The sequence below is a fragment of the Dromaius novaehollandiae genome, chromosome 1, assembly GCF_036370855.1.
Source record: "Dromaius novaehollandiae isolate bDroNov1 chromosome 1, bDroNov1.hap1, whole genome shotgun sequence".
Taxonomy (NCBI): domain Eukaryota; kingdom Metazoa; phylum Chordata; class Aves; order Casuariiformes; family Dromaiidae; genus Dromaius; species Dromaius novaehollandiae.
Genome location: NC_088098.1, coordinates 3,115,630 through 3,137,630, shown reverse-complemented (window position 1 = coordinate 3,137,630; position 22,001 = coordinate 3,115,630). Strand labels below are relative to the sequence as shown.

Genomic DNA, 22,001 nt, shown 5'->3' with positions numbered 1-22,001 from the left:
CTCTTTTTCCACCCACTCTCTGGCACAGCTGTAATGTCCTTGGCCTCAAGTGGGAGGCAATGTGGAACAAGGATTAGCAAGATGGATGATATACAACATACAGTGCCAGTTCACATAAAATATTACTAGATTGGAAATGACTGTTTACTGTCTCAGTGATTACATGACCACTTTTTTTCCTTCCAAAGAACATAGAATATGTGGAGCTCCTCTATGCCAATAAAGCTTAGTGCATAGCACCTGGGTAATGACAAATTAATTTTTGAGCTAAGCCTGATGTGGGGTCAGCCAAAATCTTCGGCAGAGTTTATCCCCAGTACTATTTTACATGACAGAAAACGCACCCCTCACATTCATCAGCATTAGCACGGAACGGGGATTATAAAACAGCCAGCAGAAAGTAAACAAAGTGGGGGGATCAAAATACCAAAAAATGATAGAGTCGTGTGTGTTTGCGGGACAATAATAAAATGCTTAATCTTCCAGGAAAAAATAAAAAGGTGGAAACAGCATCCCATGGTCCACTTCCAAATAAAATTGGACAAAACGTTTGGGAATGCATTAAATGGAACAATCATGGCTTTGGCAGATAACAGGATGGATGAACTAGCAGGTCTTGTTTCAATTAAGGTGGATTTCTAAACGTGGGACCCTTGCATCTTGGAAAGGAGATCTCTTGCCTGACCTAGAAACCCAGCTCTCTCAACCAAGGCTATAGTGGCCCAGCCGCGAATAAAAATGGGCAGCATGGACTTGCTACGGAGGACCTGCTATGGACCTTCTCCCAACCATCATATCTCATATCCAGAAAACCATGCAGGTCATAGTTACTGCAAAACAGCACTTCTCTTGCTGAAACCCATCCTAACCAGGTCCACTTCACTAAAGCTGAGTAAGATGGACACCTCCAAGCTTTACATCTTGCCTGTAACACTTCTTTTATCATGAAGTCAACACAAGGTGCTTAAATTATGAACACTCAATAGTTCGCGATGTTTGGATTCCTGGACAAAGTTACTACCAAAATATCTGCAATGCTTCCTAACTGAAAATTTTTTCCCTAATAATTTCAGTGAGACAGCACTTGGACGTAAAAGAGAAACAGAAGAACAACATTTATTCAAAATGGTAAAATATTCTCTTCCCTAAGCGGAGCTTCTCTGAAACAGCTGTTTGCAGAACCCAGACACCTCCATTTTCATGTAAACTAATTTAATAAAACATATAAGCAGGCTTATATCATTATTATGCCAACTGTAGGTGATCACTATTTGCTGACTGATCTATTCCCGCAAAAATAGTTCAGCTGAACTAAATCTTAATGTTCAGTCCCCTTTCCCCCCGTATGCTAAAATCTAGGCATCTTGAGAAAGGGTGCACGCTAGCTCCTTCAGTAAATGAAATGAGCAGTACTTGGTTTTCTTAACACCGAAAACGCAGAGCATAAGTGGATGACCTCTTTACATGTCCCGGATGATGAAAGACATTAAGTATTGGAATTTTCCCTGTTTGAGTAGCCCAGAAAAAAAAAGCCAAGTTTTAAGTCTCCCCCTTGTTGTCCTTTCCAGAGTCAGAGTTTCCGTGCTCAGTGCATCCCCCAGGCTGGTCATCAGAGCCTTAGCGCTGCACTCCGCAGCCTTTTTTGAAAGAGCTGTGATAATGCTGTGATCAACGACCCCAAGTTTGAAAGTTGTCTCCTTTGACGTGCCTGGTTTGGCAACCGTAGGAGCGGGGCTGGTAGATGACAAAAAGAGGGGCTGATGTAGGCACATTCCCTTCTCCTACTCACTCTCTAATGATCTTTGTGCTGTTTTCTTTTAAGTTCCAGCCTTTTACAGTAAGAACAGATCTTTGCTTCAGTGAAGACGTTACAAAGCCCTTCTTGTTGTGGACCCAGATCCAAAATTCGAGTCTGTGCTCCGTGGCTTTCACGGCAGGCACGCTCTCAATCCATCTCGTTCATTTGTGCTGGTAGCATTGCAGGACAAAGATCATGTTAACAATCTGTTCATAAGGCATCGTGTACAATCTGTTAAGTGCATCTGTAAAACCAACCGTGAGGGATGCAAACAGCACGTGGACAAGACTGGAAGCCCAAATTTTGGGTTCCTCTGTGGATGGATGCTATGCAACATGGATGCTACGCAACACAGATGCTATGCAACACGATTGACTGCATTTCCGATCCGCTGTTGCATACGGTGCATCCCAGGGAGTCTGTGCAAAACCTAAGTACTATAAATTCCCTACAGAAAGACAAAGAGGAAGCCTAACTCAAGGGAGTCTTTCCAAAATGTAAAGCCGGTGCGAATGAATGGGAGTAAGATGCCAGATTACCTTTTGCAACATCCCCCTTAAATACAAAACCAAGCTTGAAAGCAGGGAGAAAAGGAATAGTACATGCTGGCTGCAACTGAATGCATGTTCAAGCATAAATGTTACATGCAAATGTATGAAAAAAAGCCTCCGTCCTCTCTCTTCCAGACAGTTTGTTCCCAAAAATCACATCTGACCGCAGCACTATTAATGCTTCTTATCCTTTCTAAATATTTATCAAGTTGCTTTTTCTTCTAAGATAGCAAGCAATTCTGACATTTGATGCACTGAACATTGCACTCTGCCTCCTCGCAGCACACACTGTTATTCTCCTGTTTTACAAGGTGATTTCTCTTTCGTGAACTGAGACCTTGAATATTTTTTGCGGGGGGGGAACGGGGGGAGATATCACTGTTTTTTTAAGAGAGTTGAACAATTCCCTGTAATGAACATCAGTTGACATGGGCAATTACTTCTCCCATTTTGCAGAAAAACAGAACCACAAAAACAAAGAGGAGCCTGTAACTCCGTCGAATGGCATGTGCTTTACTGGGTGCAACAGAATGTCAACTGTGCGCCGCAGCCAGGGTGGGTGAAGCTCAGGAGTGAAATGCGGGTCATTAAAATGTTAGCTGCGTAGGCTAATAAAATCTTTTGCCACTTGATTTGGCCAACAATAAAGAAAGTTGCTTTAGAAACTATTCCGCTGTTTCCCAATTTGCATAAAAGAGCTCTTCAAAGCCTGTTTTTGTTTAGGTTGTTTCAGTGAATGGAGAATAATAAAAATTTTTGTCAGATTTCATGCATTTTCTTTTTCAAGAATGCATATGAAAGAGAAATAAAATAATATGAAGCATAAAAGAAACGCATACTTGAATGACATTTTTGACATTAAAAAGTATTCTGCAAAAACATCCAAGAGATGACGTTTTCTCCTTAATGGTTAAAACATAAGAGAAGAAGCAGGGAAAACCATGGGTATCTTTATCACTGGCTTGAAGCATCTCTACAGCTATATCACAGCGTTCCCATGCATCTGAGTTTTCCATTTATCTGACGTGAATATGTTAACATAGCTTATTTGCATTTCTGCTTTTATGTATACAGTCCCCCAAAACACCCCGCTGGATCCCATCCTGCTGTCTCCGTATAATGCGAGTGAGAGAACTGTGCACTAGGAGCAGCGCGGCGGGATTATCGAGCACCGCTATCGGTTGCGGATGGACTCGCACCCGGGCTGCTCACCTGCGTCCCCGCCGTTATCCAGGGCAGCTCCGCTCAAACTATCCAGGGCAGCTCCGCTCTAAACATCAAAAAATGATGCTTACGCAGGCCAAAATCACACCTTCATTAGATGTTTGGAAGCCCCCTATAATAGGAGTCTCCATAAAAACCCACCTTAAAGGGCTTGGGGATTACATGTTACTTATACATGTAGCTACTCATGCTCAGCTCCATTCCTGCTCGGCAAAGCAGTTAAGAACATGCTTTAACTTTAGTCGCTTGCTGAAGTCATCGGGACCATATGCTTAGATGAACAGGGGTCTTTACGAGCCAAATATTATTCTTGGTAATAAGGAGACCTGGCAATACACTAGATGGAGCATTTGATAGTAAGTAACATTAATTCAATTAAATGCTCTTACGGCATACGCTCTACAGCTAATGTGGTTTACAGTGAAATTTTCTCCTGCACTCATTTAAATATAATTGCTGCACTTACCTTGTCATGAGGAAATTTCTGAAGGTTACTTGTATTGTGCGTGTGCAAACCTCCAAGCTATGCTGACCTTTAGTTGCGAGGAGCTTTTTTTGAACTACTTAGGCTGCAGCAACTAAAATAATAATAATAATAATAATTCCCTACTTTCACATGGCACCTTTTAACTTTAAATATATCCCAGTATGAACTAGTAAGCAACAAAGCACAGAAAGGCGTGCTAGTGGCTCCGGACAGAGGGGTAAGCTAACGCTATCTGCCTGCAAACGCAGAGGACGTTATGGCTGGCAGATAGATGGAAACCCGAATTTTGGTGGAGCGCTATGGCTAAATTGTTCTGAAGAACATGACGGGGTACTTTAGCGAGACATTTTCTTATCTAGCTTTTATATCAAAGCTGGCTTTACTGATGGTTATGGTGCACTCTGGCACCACGCTGCACTATGCTCCTGTCCAAACTAGAAAGGAGGCTTATATGTATTGACTCGGTAATCACCATTTTTGGTAACGCTCTCTGGTGCTTTCTCCCAGTGATGCACCGGGAGAGCCCAAAGCATTTACAAAACTGGAAAGTGGCAGCGGTCACATCCCCAAATCCTTACGGTGAAAGAGCTCAGGGGTCCGAGTGCTGGAAACGATTGCAGCAATAGAACAAAAACTCACAGGGAGAACGTCACTCTCTGCCTGCACCAAATCCCTTGACCATTTTGGGAGAAAACCCTGCACTTCCCTGTATTGCACTTTTTCCAGCTTGTAAAAAAATCGAGCGATGGCCTTAGTCTTTCTTTGCAGAACACCTTGAGACCTACAGCTGGAGCAGTGCCACGTTTGTCCTTAAAGCTGGAAAGGTTCATGCAGCATGTTGCATTAATCTGCTCCTTATTGCGCTACCTAAAATTGCAACATGCCATCTTCAGCTACTAGGACACTTTAAATATTGCTTGAAACATAAATTTGCCCAGTTCAGTTAGGCAAATAAGTGATGCTGTTTGTTATGAAAGATCTTCCACGTCTTCATAACTCATCCTCTTCTAAGTGAATGCATGACTCAGACATAGCAGTTATTTTAAATTAAAACCACAAGGTAGCAGACACTGAAGTTTTTCCCTCCCCAAATAATGACAAATTTATGCACTGCAGAGTCGTATCTGCAGAGTGAAAGTCTAGCGTCCCATTTAAAACAGCATACTGATGGGCAGAGATCGGGCAGTAATTAGGTTCATCGAAAACCTGAAAAGATGCACTGCAAGCATTCAAATTTAATTTATTCACCAGCTTTTTGGAGTGTTTTTGTAAGAAATTAGGAAGATACAGATTCTTGGAAATGTCTTCTTCACTGAGAAACACGGATCAGGAGATTTATATGGCCTATGCAGCCACATAGCTCGCTGGCTTGAGTTTAGCTCAAACCAAGACTAGAAGTCACTGGAAGGTTTTATCCTCAGGAAGTTGGTTGCTCTTCTTCTGAAATAGGCTGATGGTTACAGGTCGCCACGGACTGGGCAGACCATCCTTTCCTGCGCATGTACCATGGAAACCCAGTATCAAACCTGGTACTGAACCCAGTATTGGGGTCCTAACGGACCCAAAGCATGTCCAGCATGGCCCTTTCGCTGGCCTCACCCTGCAGACACTGCGCGGTGGCAAGGCCCAGTGCGATGAAGATAGAAAAAAGAAACCAGGAATTAATTTACACTGCAAGTGCTGCACATATATCTGTTTTGTAACATGTTTCAGAATAATGAAGAAAAACACACATCCTCTCAAGGCTTTCCTGGCATTTAAAATTCATGTCAAGAACTAGGCAAATTGATGACATATTTATACTAGAACTTTTTATGTGGTCTTTAGCTTTTTACTGTGACCCATCAGTGTAGTAGTTTACTGTCTTTCACATGTCAGCAGTGGCGGAGAAATCCTTAGTGTCCTGGAGTCTCTTGTTCTAGGTTTTAAGAGGCAAAACTTCTCACACCATGGCTTTTATTTTTAGGCTTTTATTTATTTGCACATATGCTTGATTTATTTGCACGTGTGCATGATTTTAGCAGAGTGAGGAGCAGAATATGAAAGCAGTAAAATGCCATTCATGGGGTGGAAATGAGAGACTTGGCGGCTGCAGTGCAGCCTGGAGACATGCTCATAAGACCACTGCACAATTGCACTTTATTTTTGACATTGCTCAATTGTAAACATTTTCTTCCCTTGAGCTCCATGTCAAAGTGCATGAACGTTTCAGGCCGGCCCACAAAACCTCCCGCTATGTTATGAGCAAATAACTCAAGCATTAGAATAGAACAGAATTAGAAACACTATATAATAAAAGGGTTTTCAGGAAGCTATTGTTCTTTAACAAAGACACACATCATGGTTTATGTGATAAGCAGATAAATATTGTATGTTTATTCATTTAATAGAAAATTGGAACAGGAAAGGATTTGAGTGCTGCAACACTGTCACAAAAAGATCGAAACTCATTGATGGGAGCTTTAATATGCAGCTGAAGAAATTGGATGCCATGAATCTCAAACTGACATTTTCTTGCATTATTACAGAGGTATATTGCCTAAATGTAGGCACCAATCTGGAGAATACTTAAACATGTATGTACTTTCATGTCTAAGTATTATATCCATTGCTTAAATCCTGTGTGCAAATGCTTGCATGACTTGACTTCAGTTTTTTAAGAGGTTACATTTTTCGCCTTGGAGATCATATATTTGAGAGGTTTGGCGTATTATTCAGATTCAACAATGAAATTTGATTAGCTGTTTTTTTTCACTTTTATTGAACATTCAGGCTGTTTTAACTGCCTTTCTATGTGCTCTTTCTGATGTAACGCCGACATTACAAAAACCAGATTACCCATTTATATTTTAAAAACATTTGTTTTTTCTTTGTAAAGTTCTAAAATATTCGATATGCAAATGCTGGCTGGTGTACTGAGGAAGTCAGCACTATAGCAAAGATTTGCCTGCCTTTTTCGACTACTGTGCAATATGTTCTTTTCCAGCACCGCCTTTGACTGAAAGAAACTATTGTTTAAGCCTCCTAATTCTCATTCATTAGCCTTCAAAGGCATTTTAAAAGATTTTTTTTTTTTTTAAAAAAGAGGGACACATGCCTTCCTTTTTGCATTTCTTGTTTATGCTGAAGTATCAGGACACTTGAATCCAATTTTTCACCTGTGTTCCTGGAGTGGTTGAAGGTACCTAGAAAGAGGTTGGATTTATTTTGTGCCTGAATTGAAAGCTCAGGTGTTTTTTCGCAAAACCTACCTTTTCTCCAAGTGTTTATTGGCCATGAACATTAGAGGTCTATTAAGAAAAGCACATTTGGAGTAAAAAGCCCTTCTCTTCTAATGGCTGGTCTGCACATGGGTTTTCTGCTAAGATAACTAAACTGATTTGTGTAGTTGAAGTTTATGCATTTCTTTAGCATAGATATAATTGGCAATGTGCCCACATAGTCTTAGCTTAATTTTTAAAATTCATATACAGTTGTAAATCATTGCTAAGCTGCTACAAAACTCTGTACGAGACAAGCCCCAGAGCGATTTACTTCAATCCCTTAGAGACGTGTTGTTATTTGTACTAATTCCTCACAGCAGCAACACCTGGAAGCCCCACTTCTGCAGCAGGATCCCTGTGATCGACACTGTAAAAAAACACGGAGCAAGAAGATGCTTTTTTTAAAAAAAAGCACTTAATTTTGCTATGGCTCCTGTCATTCACAGAGATCTGCCATAAACAGGAACTTTGGAAATACGGCTGAGGAAGGTTTTACATCTCCCACTTAAAATATCAGTACCAAAACCCACTCTTTACCCAATCCTCCAACTTTCTCTAATATTCCTGTTTTGCAGTCTTCTTTAAAAAACCACTCCTGCTACAGTATCTTCACAAAGACCTTCCCGGACTCCTGCACAGTCAGACGAGGTTGGGCTTGCTGCGATACTTTCCCAGAAAGCAGCTATCTTCCTTGCTGTGGTTGATGATGGGAATACACAGTGAGGCTGATTTATGTGGACAACAGGTTTGGGCAGTTGGGTCTGCTGTGGGACGTTACCCTCAGCTGCTCCCTCCCTTCAGAGCTACGCAAAAATATTAGGGGTCAGGAGAAACCTCAGCTCCTCGTCAAGCTGGATGCGGATGAGCGGCCGTGCCCGGCGCCCCATCTCGCCTGGTACCCGAGCAGAAGCCACCTTACATGCTGCTCGGTCTACTGAAACCTGGGCAGAAGCCACCTTTCATGCTGCTCTGTCTACTGGTACCTGGGCAGAAGCCACCTTTCATGCCGCTCCATCTACCAGATGCCTTATTCCAACATACCACATCGAAGCAGTAACTTTCTTTGGGAACTTTTCTTCCTTCTCTTTCTGGAAGGCCATTTTCTACTCTGCTCGTGGTGGAAGAAAATTTGACTTACGAAGAGTTCCTCCCCACCCCCCCACCCCCCCTTTTTTGGCCTACTGTTTCTTTATCTTAACTCTATTCTGTGCAGTCCCTGGGTTTAATATTAATTGAAAGAGCCTATCTATTCCTGTCTTCAGCATGCACTTCGACACACTGCAGAAACTTCAATCACAGCCCCTTATAACTTTTTTCTTCCCAAACCAAGGTACAGTCCTGTATTCTTCCACAGCTCTTCCCCTTTTTGCTTTCTTGTAAGTCAGTGCTTCAAGCCCTTTACCAGCTAACCTTCTTAGACCTCTTACCATAGCTTAACCCTCCTTGACTTCATACAAAATCATGCTGCTCTTCCCCAGACCTCTGCCCTTCCCTGCAGAATGGTGCTAAATATTGGCAACCGGAGTTTAAACATGATCAAAAAAAGTCATTCTTTAAGTGTCACAGTGTTTCCTTGAAAGCTATATTCAACGCTCCCATTTATAGAGCTTCGCATTTTTGGCACCTTTTTGACCACATTGACACAAAACACCACGTTAGTCTTTTTATGAGATGTGCGCTCTTCAAATCCTCTCCCACTCCCAAAGCCTTGCAAAATACATTCATTCAGCATCTATGCTCACTCGAAACTCAGATTTACTCTTCTTGCCCGTGGTTTGCTCTACCCAGCTGAATCGCTCTGTACTGGATTATTTTCTCCGGGTTATCAAGGCAGCTTTTTGCCCATCCAGTCCCTTCTGCACGATCCAAAAACGTGGATAACAAGTCAGTGGCTCGTTCTGCCAAAGCCATTTACATAGAGAGTGAAAAAGTATCGATCTCCAATAGCAGTCGCCGTGGTTCTCTGGTCGCCGTCCCCTCTCCTCCCCTGACCCGTAACCTCTCCCCGCTCTCCTCCGCCCTCCATCTAACCAGCTCCGTCCCCAGGCGAGAGCAGGCCCGGCTCTGCTCCACCAGCAGACACCACCTGATGCACCACACAGGAGGAGCTGGTTAAAGAAACCCCGCTGGCCGCTCTTTCACACCAGGCAGGAAAGATTTCATGCCTGACATTGCAACAGAAAAACCCTCAGCCGTAGTTACTGAAATTCAGTCTGCAGCACGCACGCCTAACGGCCGCGGTCCCAAGTCCGGCAGGTCAGATGCAGTGCTTGCGGTCCCGCAAGGTCTCAAAAGCTGAGCAACATTTAAGTGGAAGCCTAGGAGGACTGGAAACACGGCCTTGGCAGTGGAGAGCGCGCGAGGGACCGGGCTGCCAGCATGCTGGCTTCCCGAGAGCCTCTGTTCCCCGGGAACAGGGATGGTCGATCCACTCAGGTTTTGAATTCCCTCAGCCCCCCGAAGTGGAAAGTGCCATTTATTCCAGCGCTACAGGATTTACTGTGAAGTTTTTTTTATGTAGTTTACTTAATCCCCTGGATTTCTGCTGCTGCAGAAAGAGGGAAAGGTCTTATAAAACAACAGGGAACGGATATCAGAAGCCAAATGACTTTGCAGAGCTCCTTCATGCGTCCAGGAAAACCTTCAGAACGGCACATTCTTGAAAGCACGGCAAGATTTCTGCTCCCAGAGAACAGCCCAGCCACTGCTCTGGGAAACGCGGCCTTTTCTGGGGTGTAACACCCACCCAACAAAGCGGCACAGCGACCGAGCGCGTACGGCAGGAGAGGACAGGATTTACGGACACGGAGGGTCCCCAGCGCAGAACTGAACATGCATGTTGCCAACGCTATTTCCGTGGATGTCCTACGACAGCAGGAGAGCGCGGGAGCCAGCCGAGGGCTACTTTTGGCAGAATGGCACGAGACTTGGATTGGAGCTTCGTAAACAGCCCGGCTGAGAAAAATTCTGCCCACCTTGGAGCAGCCCCTTCGGCCACGAAACACCCAGCCCTTGCCTAATCAGGGAGAAACCTTTCACAAATCAAAATGCTCGTCTCCAAAAAAAGTAAAACTAACCCGCCCTCCCACACGCATGCGCGGTAACTCTAAGCTGCACGTTCACGGTCGCAATTCAGGGCTTGCAAAATGCTCAGGAAACGCTCCGGGTGAGACCGGCCGGTGACTCTGCTACATGTGTAAGGAGAGTTTGTAGAGAGCGCAGCATCAGACTGCACCTCTTAAGCAAAAGTCAAAGCTCAGCTTTGATAATAAATCCCGTATCCTTGTTAATAAATCCCATTCAGAGAGCGCAAAGTATTCCTTGTGCATCCGTGATGACAGCAAGAGCATCAGACATTCACCAGGGCAATTTTTTTGCTTGTTTTTTTATAGCAGGCTCTTAAAAACTCTCACGCAGATTCCTCTGTGCCAGTGGATTAAGAAAGTAAGATCACGCCAAGTCTGAAGACTGGCAGACTGGGCCGGAAGGAAGGGGAGAGCAAGCATGGAGATACGATCCTCCAAGGTTTCCAAGGGAAAAGCTGACCAACAGAGGAACTTGCTGCTGTGCCAGGGAAATACAAGTCTGAAGGTTGCTGTGGCTCTCTTGAGGATTCATTTCATTTACTCATTAAAACATATAAAGACTGGAGTGACATAAAAGCATCGTCTCTGCATGGCTGAGAAAAGCCCAAGCAAAAAAAAAAAAAAAAAGAAAAAAAACCCCATCATGCAAAAAGAATATTGAATACGGGGACTACAAGCCTTCATAATTAGTCGACAACGATTTGCATGACCTGTGTTTAATCCTCGTGCCTCCAAGCTGCCTGGCAGACAGGTACAGTCTATTGGAAAACACTACAGAAACAGGGAATCAATGAGTTTCTTCTGTCTAACCACAGTATCATTCTCACTTCATTTACTGCCTAGTGGGAAAGCACTTCTATGGCGCAGGAATCAGCTCTTTCTAAATGGACAAGCCTCAAAGTTCAGCATTTTGGTGGTTTAAACTAAGGAGGAGTTTGCTCATCCATAGCAGCCTGGATTGTGGAAAATCCCATGCCTGACCTTTTAATACTGTCTTCTCTCCAGCTTGAAAAGAAAAAGTCACATGGTGAGGGCACTGGAGTAGAGGTCTACACGCTAAGATACATCATCTTTTCTAGGCAACGTAGGGGGTTGGGAGCAGAACTGAAAAACTGCAAGAAAAAAATACCTTTGGTTTCCTAAGTACCACTGAAAGAGAGCAGTCCGGCATGGGGATGTGATCAGCGGGAGGGGACAGTGATACAGACCCCTTGCCTGATGCCAAACCAAAGAACCATTTTTATTTACAACCAGGCTCACACGCACATCTAGACATGCCTCAGAGCTGCGCTAATTATTTGTAATGCTACCAATGATTTAATATCAATTTAATATAAATCCTGAAGATCTGAGAGTGTAAATGAAAATATACAACTATTTCAGGAGAAAAAAAGCATTTTGTGGAGCAAAACATTCACTTTAAATCTCCACATAAGCGTGCGTTAGACTTGCATGCTATAACGCATAAAATTCGAACATACCTAAATATGCACATAGATATATAGTTAAACAAAGCAATACAGTTCAGGATAAATACTTTATATGTACTTGAAAAAATGCAGGGGGGAAAATATCAGTGCCAAAAACCAATCCTTAATGTGACTACAAAAAAAAAAAAAAAAAAATCAGATTTTGGAGAAAAAGGCAAGGCCACTCTCTTTTTTAATTTCGTATTGCCTCTGGAGCAATGACGTAGCAAGAGCCCAGCACTGTCCTTTCTCCCCTTCTGCATCCTGAAAATTATTCCCACCTGCGGGGCAGAGAGAGGAAACGAAAGGAAGTTGAAAATTATGTTTTTCATGAGCTAATCCCGGGAAAGTGACCGCTCAGGTTTCTGTGTCTCTTGGCAATAATAATTTAAACAAGGATGGCAATCTTTTGTTATTTTTTGCACAGCTGGACTGCTCGCTTCCAGATAGCAGACATCGAAACAGCAATTTCGAGAGAAGAGCGCGGCCGCAATCGATAGGTATTTGGGAGGTCTCTGCTCTTTGGGCTGCTGCATAGCTCAGCACCGTCTGCTCCCAAACAGACAGCCCGAGCACAGACCTGTTTGGAAACCCCAAGGGCAAGCAAGATCGTCGAGCAAAAACCCGAAAGCGAACCGAGCACAAGGACCGTACCTTTACTTTGGGGAGGGTTCTGACTTCTGTCTCGGAGAACATTAATCTGGTAGACAGCTCCGTAAGGCTCAAAAAGTTCTTTTAACTCTTTTTCTGACCACGAACGGGGAATCTGTCCAACAAACATCTTAATGGCATCTGGGTCTGGTTGGTCTGAATGATCCAAAGCTCCATTCATTTTGTTAGCTGTGCCGTTACTAGAGAGTGGAAAAGGAGACGAGAAAGAAAAGGCAAGTTAAGAGACCGCACAGTTTGAATGTGCACTAGATGCAGAAGATGATGTCAACGGGCACAAAGCAGGGGAAAAAAAATTGGGTTTTAATTAATAGCATAAGTATTATGAACAAAAAAACCCCCAAAGCAATTACATTTTCCATCGAGTCCGGTTTTCTCTGCAGGCTGCTGCTTAATGGCATTATATAAGAAGCGCACTGCACACCGCAAACCGGTACTTTTGCATCTTAAAGCAGAGGGCAGCTGCAAATAAGTGAAGGTTTCTTTCCATGGCTGCTGTAAACAGAACTGCAGCGAATTCTCCCTAAACCGGCTACTGGCAGAAACGAGGCAGCGGTGGGGTGAGTGCGCGCGTGTGTTTTGTAATAAAGTCACATGAAAGGAATATGAAACACTTGGCAATCTGTCAGATGACTAATGCAAGATGCCAGCAATGAATTTGCAGATTGTGTGAAGCATCCGTGTGTGCATCAAATTAGGATGATATTGCCTAGAATGGAAAACACTCCGGCTATGCGGATGGCCGCTGCCGATTAGTTGCCTACGCGCTTGCAAAAGGAAAAGCAGTCTGGCGAGCTCCGGTTTAAAGTGCGGTGTTTATTGTGCCCGGGCACTAAAAGCACGCGGCTTCAAAAAGTTTTGCTCCATGCAAAGAACACTGAATGTTTCAGAGTTTTCACACCCCGTGAATTGCTACCTTCTCTCATCTCCAGATGCATATTTAAGTATTCACTTAACTATTCACTTTGGCAGGGGAAAAGCACTTAGTGACAAAAAATAACCTGCTCTGGGAGAAAAATGGCATATTATGATTTTGGAAGAGTTGTACTCTGGTAAGAAAAACAAGTCATTTTAAGGAGTGAACAAAAGTAAAAACAAAAAAAACCCCTCGTGTCATTATTGATAATGAAGGATAATCATTTTGACTAATTATTTGGCTAGGGATTCCATAAATAATGATGATTTTTGGATGCTTTGGTTTCAAGCAGGAATGAAGCACAACCATTTGAACACTCCCCCCATCCTTCTGCTGCAGGAAGGGTGAAAACGGCTGGTTTTCAGCAGTGGTGAAAGTTGATCATCCCCAGATTCAGGCATCTCTGAGCCGCCTGTTACTTTTGAAATACTCAGCCTTAATTATAAATTCCTTGTTTGACAGTTTTTCATGAGAGAATACCCACAGGAGGACCGGGAAGGGCAGGAATCTCATATTTTAACTCATTCAAACTCATATTTTACGTGTTTAAAAAAAATCTGACAACGGCAAGAAAACAAAACAAGCCTGTGTAATTTCCCTGCCTCGTGGCTCTGTCTTGTGCAAAGACAGATTATCTAGTTTTCTTATTTTTTTCATCTCCTTGCATGCATAATACATCTCAACATATTAATATGCCCCTACTAACTTTTGCACTTTTCCCAGTTACTGCAGGGAGAAGAAAGTTATATTAAAGGCACATTTGAAACCAATGCTGAGAAGTTCGATCACCGCTTTTGTCAAGTGCCTCTAACGTGGCCCAGCACTCATTTATTAGACTAAATTCCTGGTCATTCCGGTGGGAGTTTTGAATAAGACACCGAAGGATTTGCTTAAGACTTTTCTATTACTTTTCGAGCATGAATACCCTCTCTGGTGGTAGACCTGCCCTTCATTTTGAAGATCCTTTACAGGTCCCAAGCACACTAATGCTGCCACTCACGTACCTTGACAAAAGACAGAGAAGAAATAATGCAAGAAAGTGATAAATAGAGGCCCTTAAGGCTAACTCACATGGCCCACGAAGAGACGCTTGGTCTGATGAACCTCTACGTAGTGCAGAGGTTCACACACCTAACGCTCACTTTCAGCTAAGGTAAGTAGAAGCAGCAGTAAGTGGTGGGGTGTTTGCGTGACACACGCCACCATGACTCCTCCAGGCCTTAACAACTGCATTTTCCATCCATACCTAACACTTAAAAAAAATCAGAATCTAAAACAAACCAAAAAGCCCCCAAAACAACAAGTGACTGACTTGAAGAATGATCCTCACTGGGAGCAACGTTCAAGACTTCCAGTGAGTAGCAGGCATCTACATGATCTTTATACCTCTAGAAAACCACTCCGCTACTTCTTTCATAATCTCCTATTTGTTTATGTAAAGTCAAGTGCATTAAAAAGCCTCACCAGCGGCAAACATAAAATGCATATATTCCAACTCATAGCTTAAAATAAGCAAGGAAAATGCTCACACGCTATTTTGGATCTGCAAAGAGAAGAAAAGGTAGAAACTGAGCTGTGTATCTGCTGGCTTTCTCCTGTACTCGTTCGGCTATTTCCCTTCAGAAATCAGCTTCACTTTTCCTCTCCTTTATTCTCTACTTTGTTTACATTAAAAAATGAATTATGAGTTCATGTTAAATTACTCCCTTCATCACTTTTCTCCCTTGGATCCCTTGCTTAACATATCCACACACAATTACTACATTAGCCCAAAATTACAGCAAAGATCATATTTAATAGAGAAAAGCAAGTTTATTCCTTGGCTTTTTTCTTGACCCGAGCCACCTTTACCACCCGGCGTACCAAGAGCACCACGATTTCCATTGCTAACAAGACAATTTTTAGGAAACCACAAAACCTAACTCTTCTGTTTACTCAGGTTAATTACTCAGCTGTCATTAAGCTCCTGTTCGGAGCTAAGGGTTTAGGCGCAGGCCAAGATCTAATGCAACAAAATACTTAAGCACTTTCTTCCCTGCAGCGGAACTGGAGTGACATTAAATTGCTCTTATTCTTTAAATGCTTTACTGGCTGAAGATGGTTAAACGCTCTATACGCTGTGATGCAAGGCTGAGGAGGCCACGTTTTGTCACTCGCTTCCTGCACGGGCTTGGGCAAGTCATTAAAACTTCCCCAGGGTAACTTCAGCCATGCACTGGCAGCTCTGCGACTCCATAACTCCTACAGATTTGCAAAAAATAACCCCAAGAATAACCTGAGCCTTTCTTTATAATCCTTTTCCACCACTCTCACAGCGGTTTTTTGAGCTGCCACCGTTTTGGAGAGGGGTACAGACAGGTTCAGACCTCGGAGACATCCCTGTTTCCACGAGCACAGCTGGCAGAGCTTGAATTTCCTCCTTCCTAACCCAATTTCTGTCGCCTTCAGGGCAAATGACACCATTGCCTGTCTCAGGGCAGCGGTCCCACGCTTCATGGTGGGGCTTAAGCAGTAGACGACCACCGCCAATGTGTCAGCCGGGGCACTGACGCCGTTGCCCGGCTTGGGCAGCAGCTCCAGCCAGCTCACCCAAACTGAACCCATGGATAAAACCACAGGGCGTAAAAAGGAAAAAAAGAAAAAAAAAGTGTTATATGTCCTATTAATCTGATCCCTGAGTGCGCTCTACAGCCCACCTGCCTCACCATTTAGCTGCTGCACAGCTTGGCGAGGTCAACACAAAATCCAGGCACCTATTTTGATCCCTTAGTAAATAATTCCTGCTAAAGACGACTTCCCTTTTCTGCTCCCAACCTCAATCTTCACTGTCTGGCAGGCATCACGCTACAGTCGGACCTACTAGTTGCCACGTGCTGTAAAATTTGTTGGTGCTCATCTTTGCTGGACCTTGGGGCCTCCGAGGAAGAGGTTCCTTCCTTCCCAGCTACTGCCAGCACCCAACCGATGGCATATATGAAAAAAATAAAGGTGATGACATAGCTGGATGTCTCTGCACTGCAGCAACCCTTTCCCCTCTGGCCAACGCAGCCCGTTGGACTTGGTGGTGACCCAGCACATTGCCTTCACCGTCGAGGCGTCATCTTCACCGCGGAGGAGCACCGGTCACGGCCCTGGCTCCGGCACTGCCGCCGGGATTGCTGGGCTCCACCAGCGCACAGATCCCCGGTATTAATCCAAGTTGCTTTCCATTAATAACCCGCCCGGTGTGGAAACCCAGTTGTTACGGAGACCAAACGGGTTTACACTCATTAGACCCATTTTTCAAGGCTACCTTTAATGCTGGCCAGCACCTCTCCAGCTGCTTGATTTTGGTTAACGCCTCTCCCAGCTCACCCGATTCCCGGTGTTTTATCACTGCGTTGGAGACTTGCCTTTCTCACGTGCGGTGCTCTGAGCCTACGAAGCACATCCTTCCAACAACACGCTTAATTCCCCCAGAGAGCTAAAACAACGCGGTAGGGAACAGGTTGTGAGAGCACGGGCTACTAAACCCACCCCACCCCAGCGGTGCGCGGGCATCCCGGCTTTACGGCCATAAATGTTTACGGCTGAGTCCTTCGGAGGGTCGCACAAGCCGACAGAGGGGACGAGAACGGTTTGGAGGACTCCAAGTCCTCGCTGGCTGGGGACGACTTCATCGCAAGGTGACAGGCGGCAGCTGTTGAATGACACGGAGCGTTATCGCACCGCCGCCGGAGCCGGGGAGGGGAGAACAAAACCAGCCCCGCTGGCGGGCCGCGGGGGGCCGGAGTTATAGACACACAACGTAATAACCTACGCTGGAGCCGGGCCAGCAAAACGCGGCCCAGAGCCTCGCACGGGAAACACAAGCGTAGTTTTAAGCCGTAAATGACCGGGTCTTTGTCTTTTGGGAAACAAAACAAGCATCTCCAGAAGCTTTCTGGCCCATCAGCATTTTCACGGGGCAGTAGCTCACAAGCTGCTTAGAGAGAAGGTGATTTTTCATAAAGCATTAACTGCTCCTGCCGTACTGCTTTTGACAGAGCTATAAAACACTCATTTATAATTAATAATAATAATAATGATGGTTATTATTATTAAGTAACACATAGCCACAACAGCAGCTGTCGGGTGGAGCTGACGCCAGGCCCAGCTAAGCTAGCAGCAGACAGCAGGACTTTCGGACCTAGGTGTGCGGTAACGGACACGGGATAACGCTCTGCAGGCTGCACCCGTATGCACGTGTGACAGATCGGTGGCTGGAAGACTTGCCCAGCTGCGACTGTGCAACACTCGGAGGCAGCTGTAGCTTTGGAGGACACCTAAACTCGGAGCGCTCCAGCCCTCTGCCTTACCCCCACCGACCCATTGAGCTGCAACAAAGAGTGGAGCAATTCTCCATCCATCCAGCAGAGAGCAACAGCACTTGCACGCATCCCTGCCCGTTAGCTCCATTAACTATTTGGATGGCTTTTAAAACCTGACATCCAACGCTGAGATGTTATTCTTGTCGATGGCTAATAAGTGCCAGCATAAGCGCTGCACGCTAAACGCAAAGCGTTTTCTTCTCATACGGCCTCTGCGTCTGCAGAAATTATCTGTAAACACACAGTGTTGCTTCGAGACAGGTGAATCTCTTCCACTGAGAAGCAACTCCAAACTCCCGGCATTTTCCTGGAGGCATCGGTGCTCAGCTGCTGGCTCAGCTTTGCTGACTCTCCCCCCATATTACACTGTACAAATCAAGACAAACTGTCGCTACAAGAAGGGACTTGCTTGTTTCTGCACTAACTCCAAATTTCATGCACATGCTCACTTTAAGGCCTTAAATGCGAGTTTTAAGCTGGGTAAAGAAGTGGCATCCTGTCACAGGGGAGGACAGATGTGAAAACCTGGGAAAAGCTGTTTTTCCTACCTTGAAAAAAATGTCCTGCTGGGTAAGAAATTTGGATGGCGAGAAGGTGAAGCAGGGGGAAGAGGTCTCTCAGGCAGGCAGGATGGAGTACACGACACTAATCCCAGCAGGAACCGGGAAAAGCCCCAAACAAAACACACATAACATGAGAAGAGAGACGGGCATACCTGACACAAACCCCACCACTCTCGAGAGATCTCAATGCAGATTCCTCATTAGCATTACAGGAAGAAATCAAGGGCACAAAAAGAAATCACAATAATAGCTACGCTAAAATGCAATTACCTTTTCTGCCTGTCGTGCACGCTGGAGCGCATACGCTGCTTTGCGTGGGGGCTTCTTGCCTTCCTAAAATGAGCCCTGTGCAGCCAGGAGGGGCTTCGGCTTGTGCTCCAGCCTCCCTTGCACACAGGCTCAGGATTTCACACCCAATTCCCCATGCATACATGTTCAAAACCACCAAATGACTTTATTTCAATGCTTTTGGCATGAATTCTTCTCAAGACTGCACTGTCAGGCAACGGTAATGTTGCAAAAGCTTTGTACGTCTGCTACATCGTACCTTTGGAAGAGCCCTACTTTCAAACAAATCTTAAAAAATAAACCCCATGATATCCACTGTGGTGGTTTCAGACTGTCCTCAACTCTTACAGCTGATATATATGCCTATTTTTTAAGGAAATTATTCTTTAGGACATGCAATAATGATGTATCCATGCTGTATACAGACGAAAGTGAAGTAATTCACACAATACGTAATCTTGTATTTATTCCTTCCATACACACACACACGCTGTACAAATAAACAAGAGCAAGGCTGTGTGCACAAGCGAATGCAAACAGAAGAAGAGGTTTCTTTTAGAGCCCTCTATTTTGAAAAGCAATTAAAATATCACTGCTTGTTCATCCAGTAGTGGAGGCAAACAATTAAACAGACCATCTGTACGGGTCTGAACGGAGTGCTGTCTTTTTGTTTACACTGAGAAAACTTGCAAGGGTCTATTTTCAATACCTTTAAGGGTTTGCCTGTCCAATATCCTTCCAAAACCTTGGCCTTTGGATTTTACTAAAATGAAACCAATAGGGGCTGAACAGTGACAGAGACCTGCCCTTAAGAGCTGAAAAAAGGAAATCTGCCCGAATCCTTCCTTTCTTGGGTTTGATCCCCATCTTGATCAAGTGAGGATGGGCATCACGGATTTCTAAGTATATAAGATAAGAATGAGTAAAAGCAGTGCTTGGAAATCTGCACTGAGAGGCTGCGTAGGAGGTCACAGCATTGCTCTTCCAGGCGTTCGTGGAGGCTCTGGGTCCTGGGTAGATCAAGGCTAGCTGAGGTTCTCCAAGCAACTGCCCAAGAAGTCATCTTTGCTTCACGGGCAGGATTTGTACTGTACATCAAATCGTCCTCTGGTCTGTCTCCTTCAGGTATAAAATAGGCTCTTTTCTAACTCTCTGCAGCAGGAGAAAAGTAATACAGGAGCTAAGATACTACCACTACATGCCAAAGTCACAATTTTTAGATAGCTGTTTCCTGCAGGCCAGCTCACCGGCGGGCATCTGCCCATCTAGTTTCGACCCAGAGAGTCTAGCATTAACAAAGGCTTCTCATTCATCATTTTTTTCCATTTCTAAACTAATCTCTGCTACGGCAAGAAGAGAGCCCTGGCAGGTCACCGCATGCAGCCAGCGAGCAACGCCCGCGACTAACAGCTCAACTTCTGTTTTACTCCTTGCCACCTCTTCCCACTGGGGTTGCAAAGGGTCTGTCCTTCATATCATGTCCCAAAGGGGCTCAAATTGCAATGGGGCCTCCCAGCATCACTGCAGGTGGGACAGTCACACGAGAGAGTGCTCCTGAACTTGCCCAGCTGCACGAGAGCGTGGGAGCCCGGACTGATGCATTTTGCACACGAAGCTGAGGCTCCGGGAGCTGCTGCTCAGCATTAATGCTGTGGATTATTAATGCCTTGCTTTACTGATTACACACATTCGCGATGAAGCAAACTTCCTTCTCTGTGGCAGGAAACATTTCTCAGTATTAACTTAAAAAAAAAAAAAATTGATTACACCCAAATGCTTATACAGTTGTGCCATGTCAACAACCGAGCTAGAACAGTACCAGGCTTTTAAAATTCGCATCACGTAGGACCATCTGTTTGCTCGTCAACAACCTCAGTCTCTCTCTCCCCACTCGAAACACTTAGCACAAAAATTTACTAAGTTGTTACTCAATTCCCTTCTTCTGCTGCACTAAATAACTTCAAAGCCAGAGAGGATGGCTTAAAAATATATTTTTTAAATGGCCTAATTAACGATGGGACTATTTCTGCAAGTTTTATGTCCAGGCTGGTATTTAGCTTGTTCTTCTGAGGTTTGCCAGGGTTTTGCAGGAAGGACCCCCCTAATGCAACGTACTGCAAGACTGGCACCGACACACGGGCACACATGCTTACACCAGGGCACTTTGGGCGGCACGTAGCACTACTCCAATAGGGTCTGTGAGCCTATGTCGAAAGGGAGGGATGCTGCCGGCCCACGTCCGACACGGCTGCTCCACCTACACGGCTGCCTTGAAACGGGAACGGCAGGTTGCTCCTATAAGGACAGATAGGCAATTGCATTTAGCTGTGCTTCCTTATGTGAAATCTGAAATCGATAATTACAGCAAGCTATAACATTCAATTTTCTAACTTAAAATAAATAAAAAAAAGCCCTATTGGGCTCCCTCTTGCTCCCCCTCTTTTACAGATCTGAGCAGGAGAAAGGACTGTTGTTCACAGGCTGATGCAATTGCGATGTTAAGAAGTTGAGCATCGTTACAGCAAAATCCCCCTCGGCTGATTTTTTTTTTAAGCTGTTTCTTCGTTTTTTTGACACCACATCTGGCATGTAGAATACAGATGATCATTTGTTTATATATCTGTCTAAATGCCTTTTCCAAACACAGCCAGATGGAGCCTTTCAAAATCAAATTAATTTCAGATTAATTCACTCTGGACCCACTCCAGTTTCATGACTCTATGCTTTGAGGCACCATCTAAATTGATTTAGAGTCATGAACTTAAAGAGCTCAAGTCCTTAGGTATAGAAAGAAACCCAACATCTTTCTTGCATACTGAAAGAGTCAGCAAACCAAAAGGCGTCAGCAATCATAAGTTTTTGCTGTTTCAGACAAACCCCCAAATCAAGCAAAGAACGCAGCAGTGCATAGATTGCCAAAATCATCTATGAAAAAAATTCGTGTTTTGTCCAAAAGAAAAAAAAATCACCCTGGAATTTACATCTTCAATGCTCTAACCTCTCCTGAGGAGTCCAATAAAATTTATTGCTCTAATTAAAAAGCAAAATAAAAAAAAAAAGTGTTTTTCCAAACCTTGCAACAGCAGCAGTCACAGAAAGATAGGAGACAGGTAATAAAACCCTCTGCTGCAATAGATTTATCTAAGGAACTATAAACAAATGTAGCCTGCAAACACTGTGGGCTTGCATACTGTCAATCCTCTATGGATACCTTTATTATCTCACTTGTTTCAATTGCAATTTGGGTTTCCATGGAGATGTAACAGTCAACTCTGGAAAATTATAAGATAAATGTCAGGCAGTGATAACGGTGTTAATGAAGCTTCATTGACAAGCAG

General features: G+C 44.2%; 1 protein-coding gene across 11 annotated transcripts in view; it reads right to left on the bottom strand.

Annotated features, from left to right (window-relative positions):
- The window catches only part of CELF2 (CUGBP Elav-like family member 2), a 515,386-nt gene that overhangs the window by 107,582 nt on the left and 385,803 nt on the right, over positions 1 to 22,001 (bottom strand). For 10 of the 11 annotated variants that reach the window (XM_064502029.1, XM_064501618.1, XM_064501504.1 and 7 more), the window contains one exon: positions 12,533 to 12,729. In XM_064502029.1, coding sequence (XP_064358099.1) covers positions 12,533 to 12,710 — 178 coding nt within the window. In that variant the 5' untranslated portion in view covers positions 12,711 to 12,729. Of the gene's footprint in view, positions 1 to 12,532; positions 12,730 to 12,900; positions 13,096 to 22,001 lie in introns of those variants that run through there. The other variant, XM_064502101.1, reaches the window with a different exon arrangement.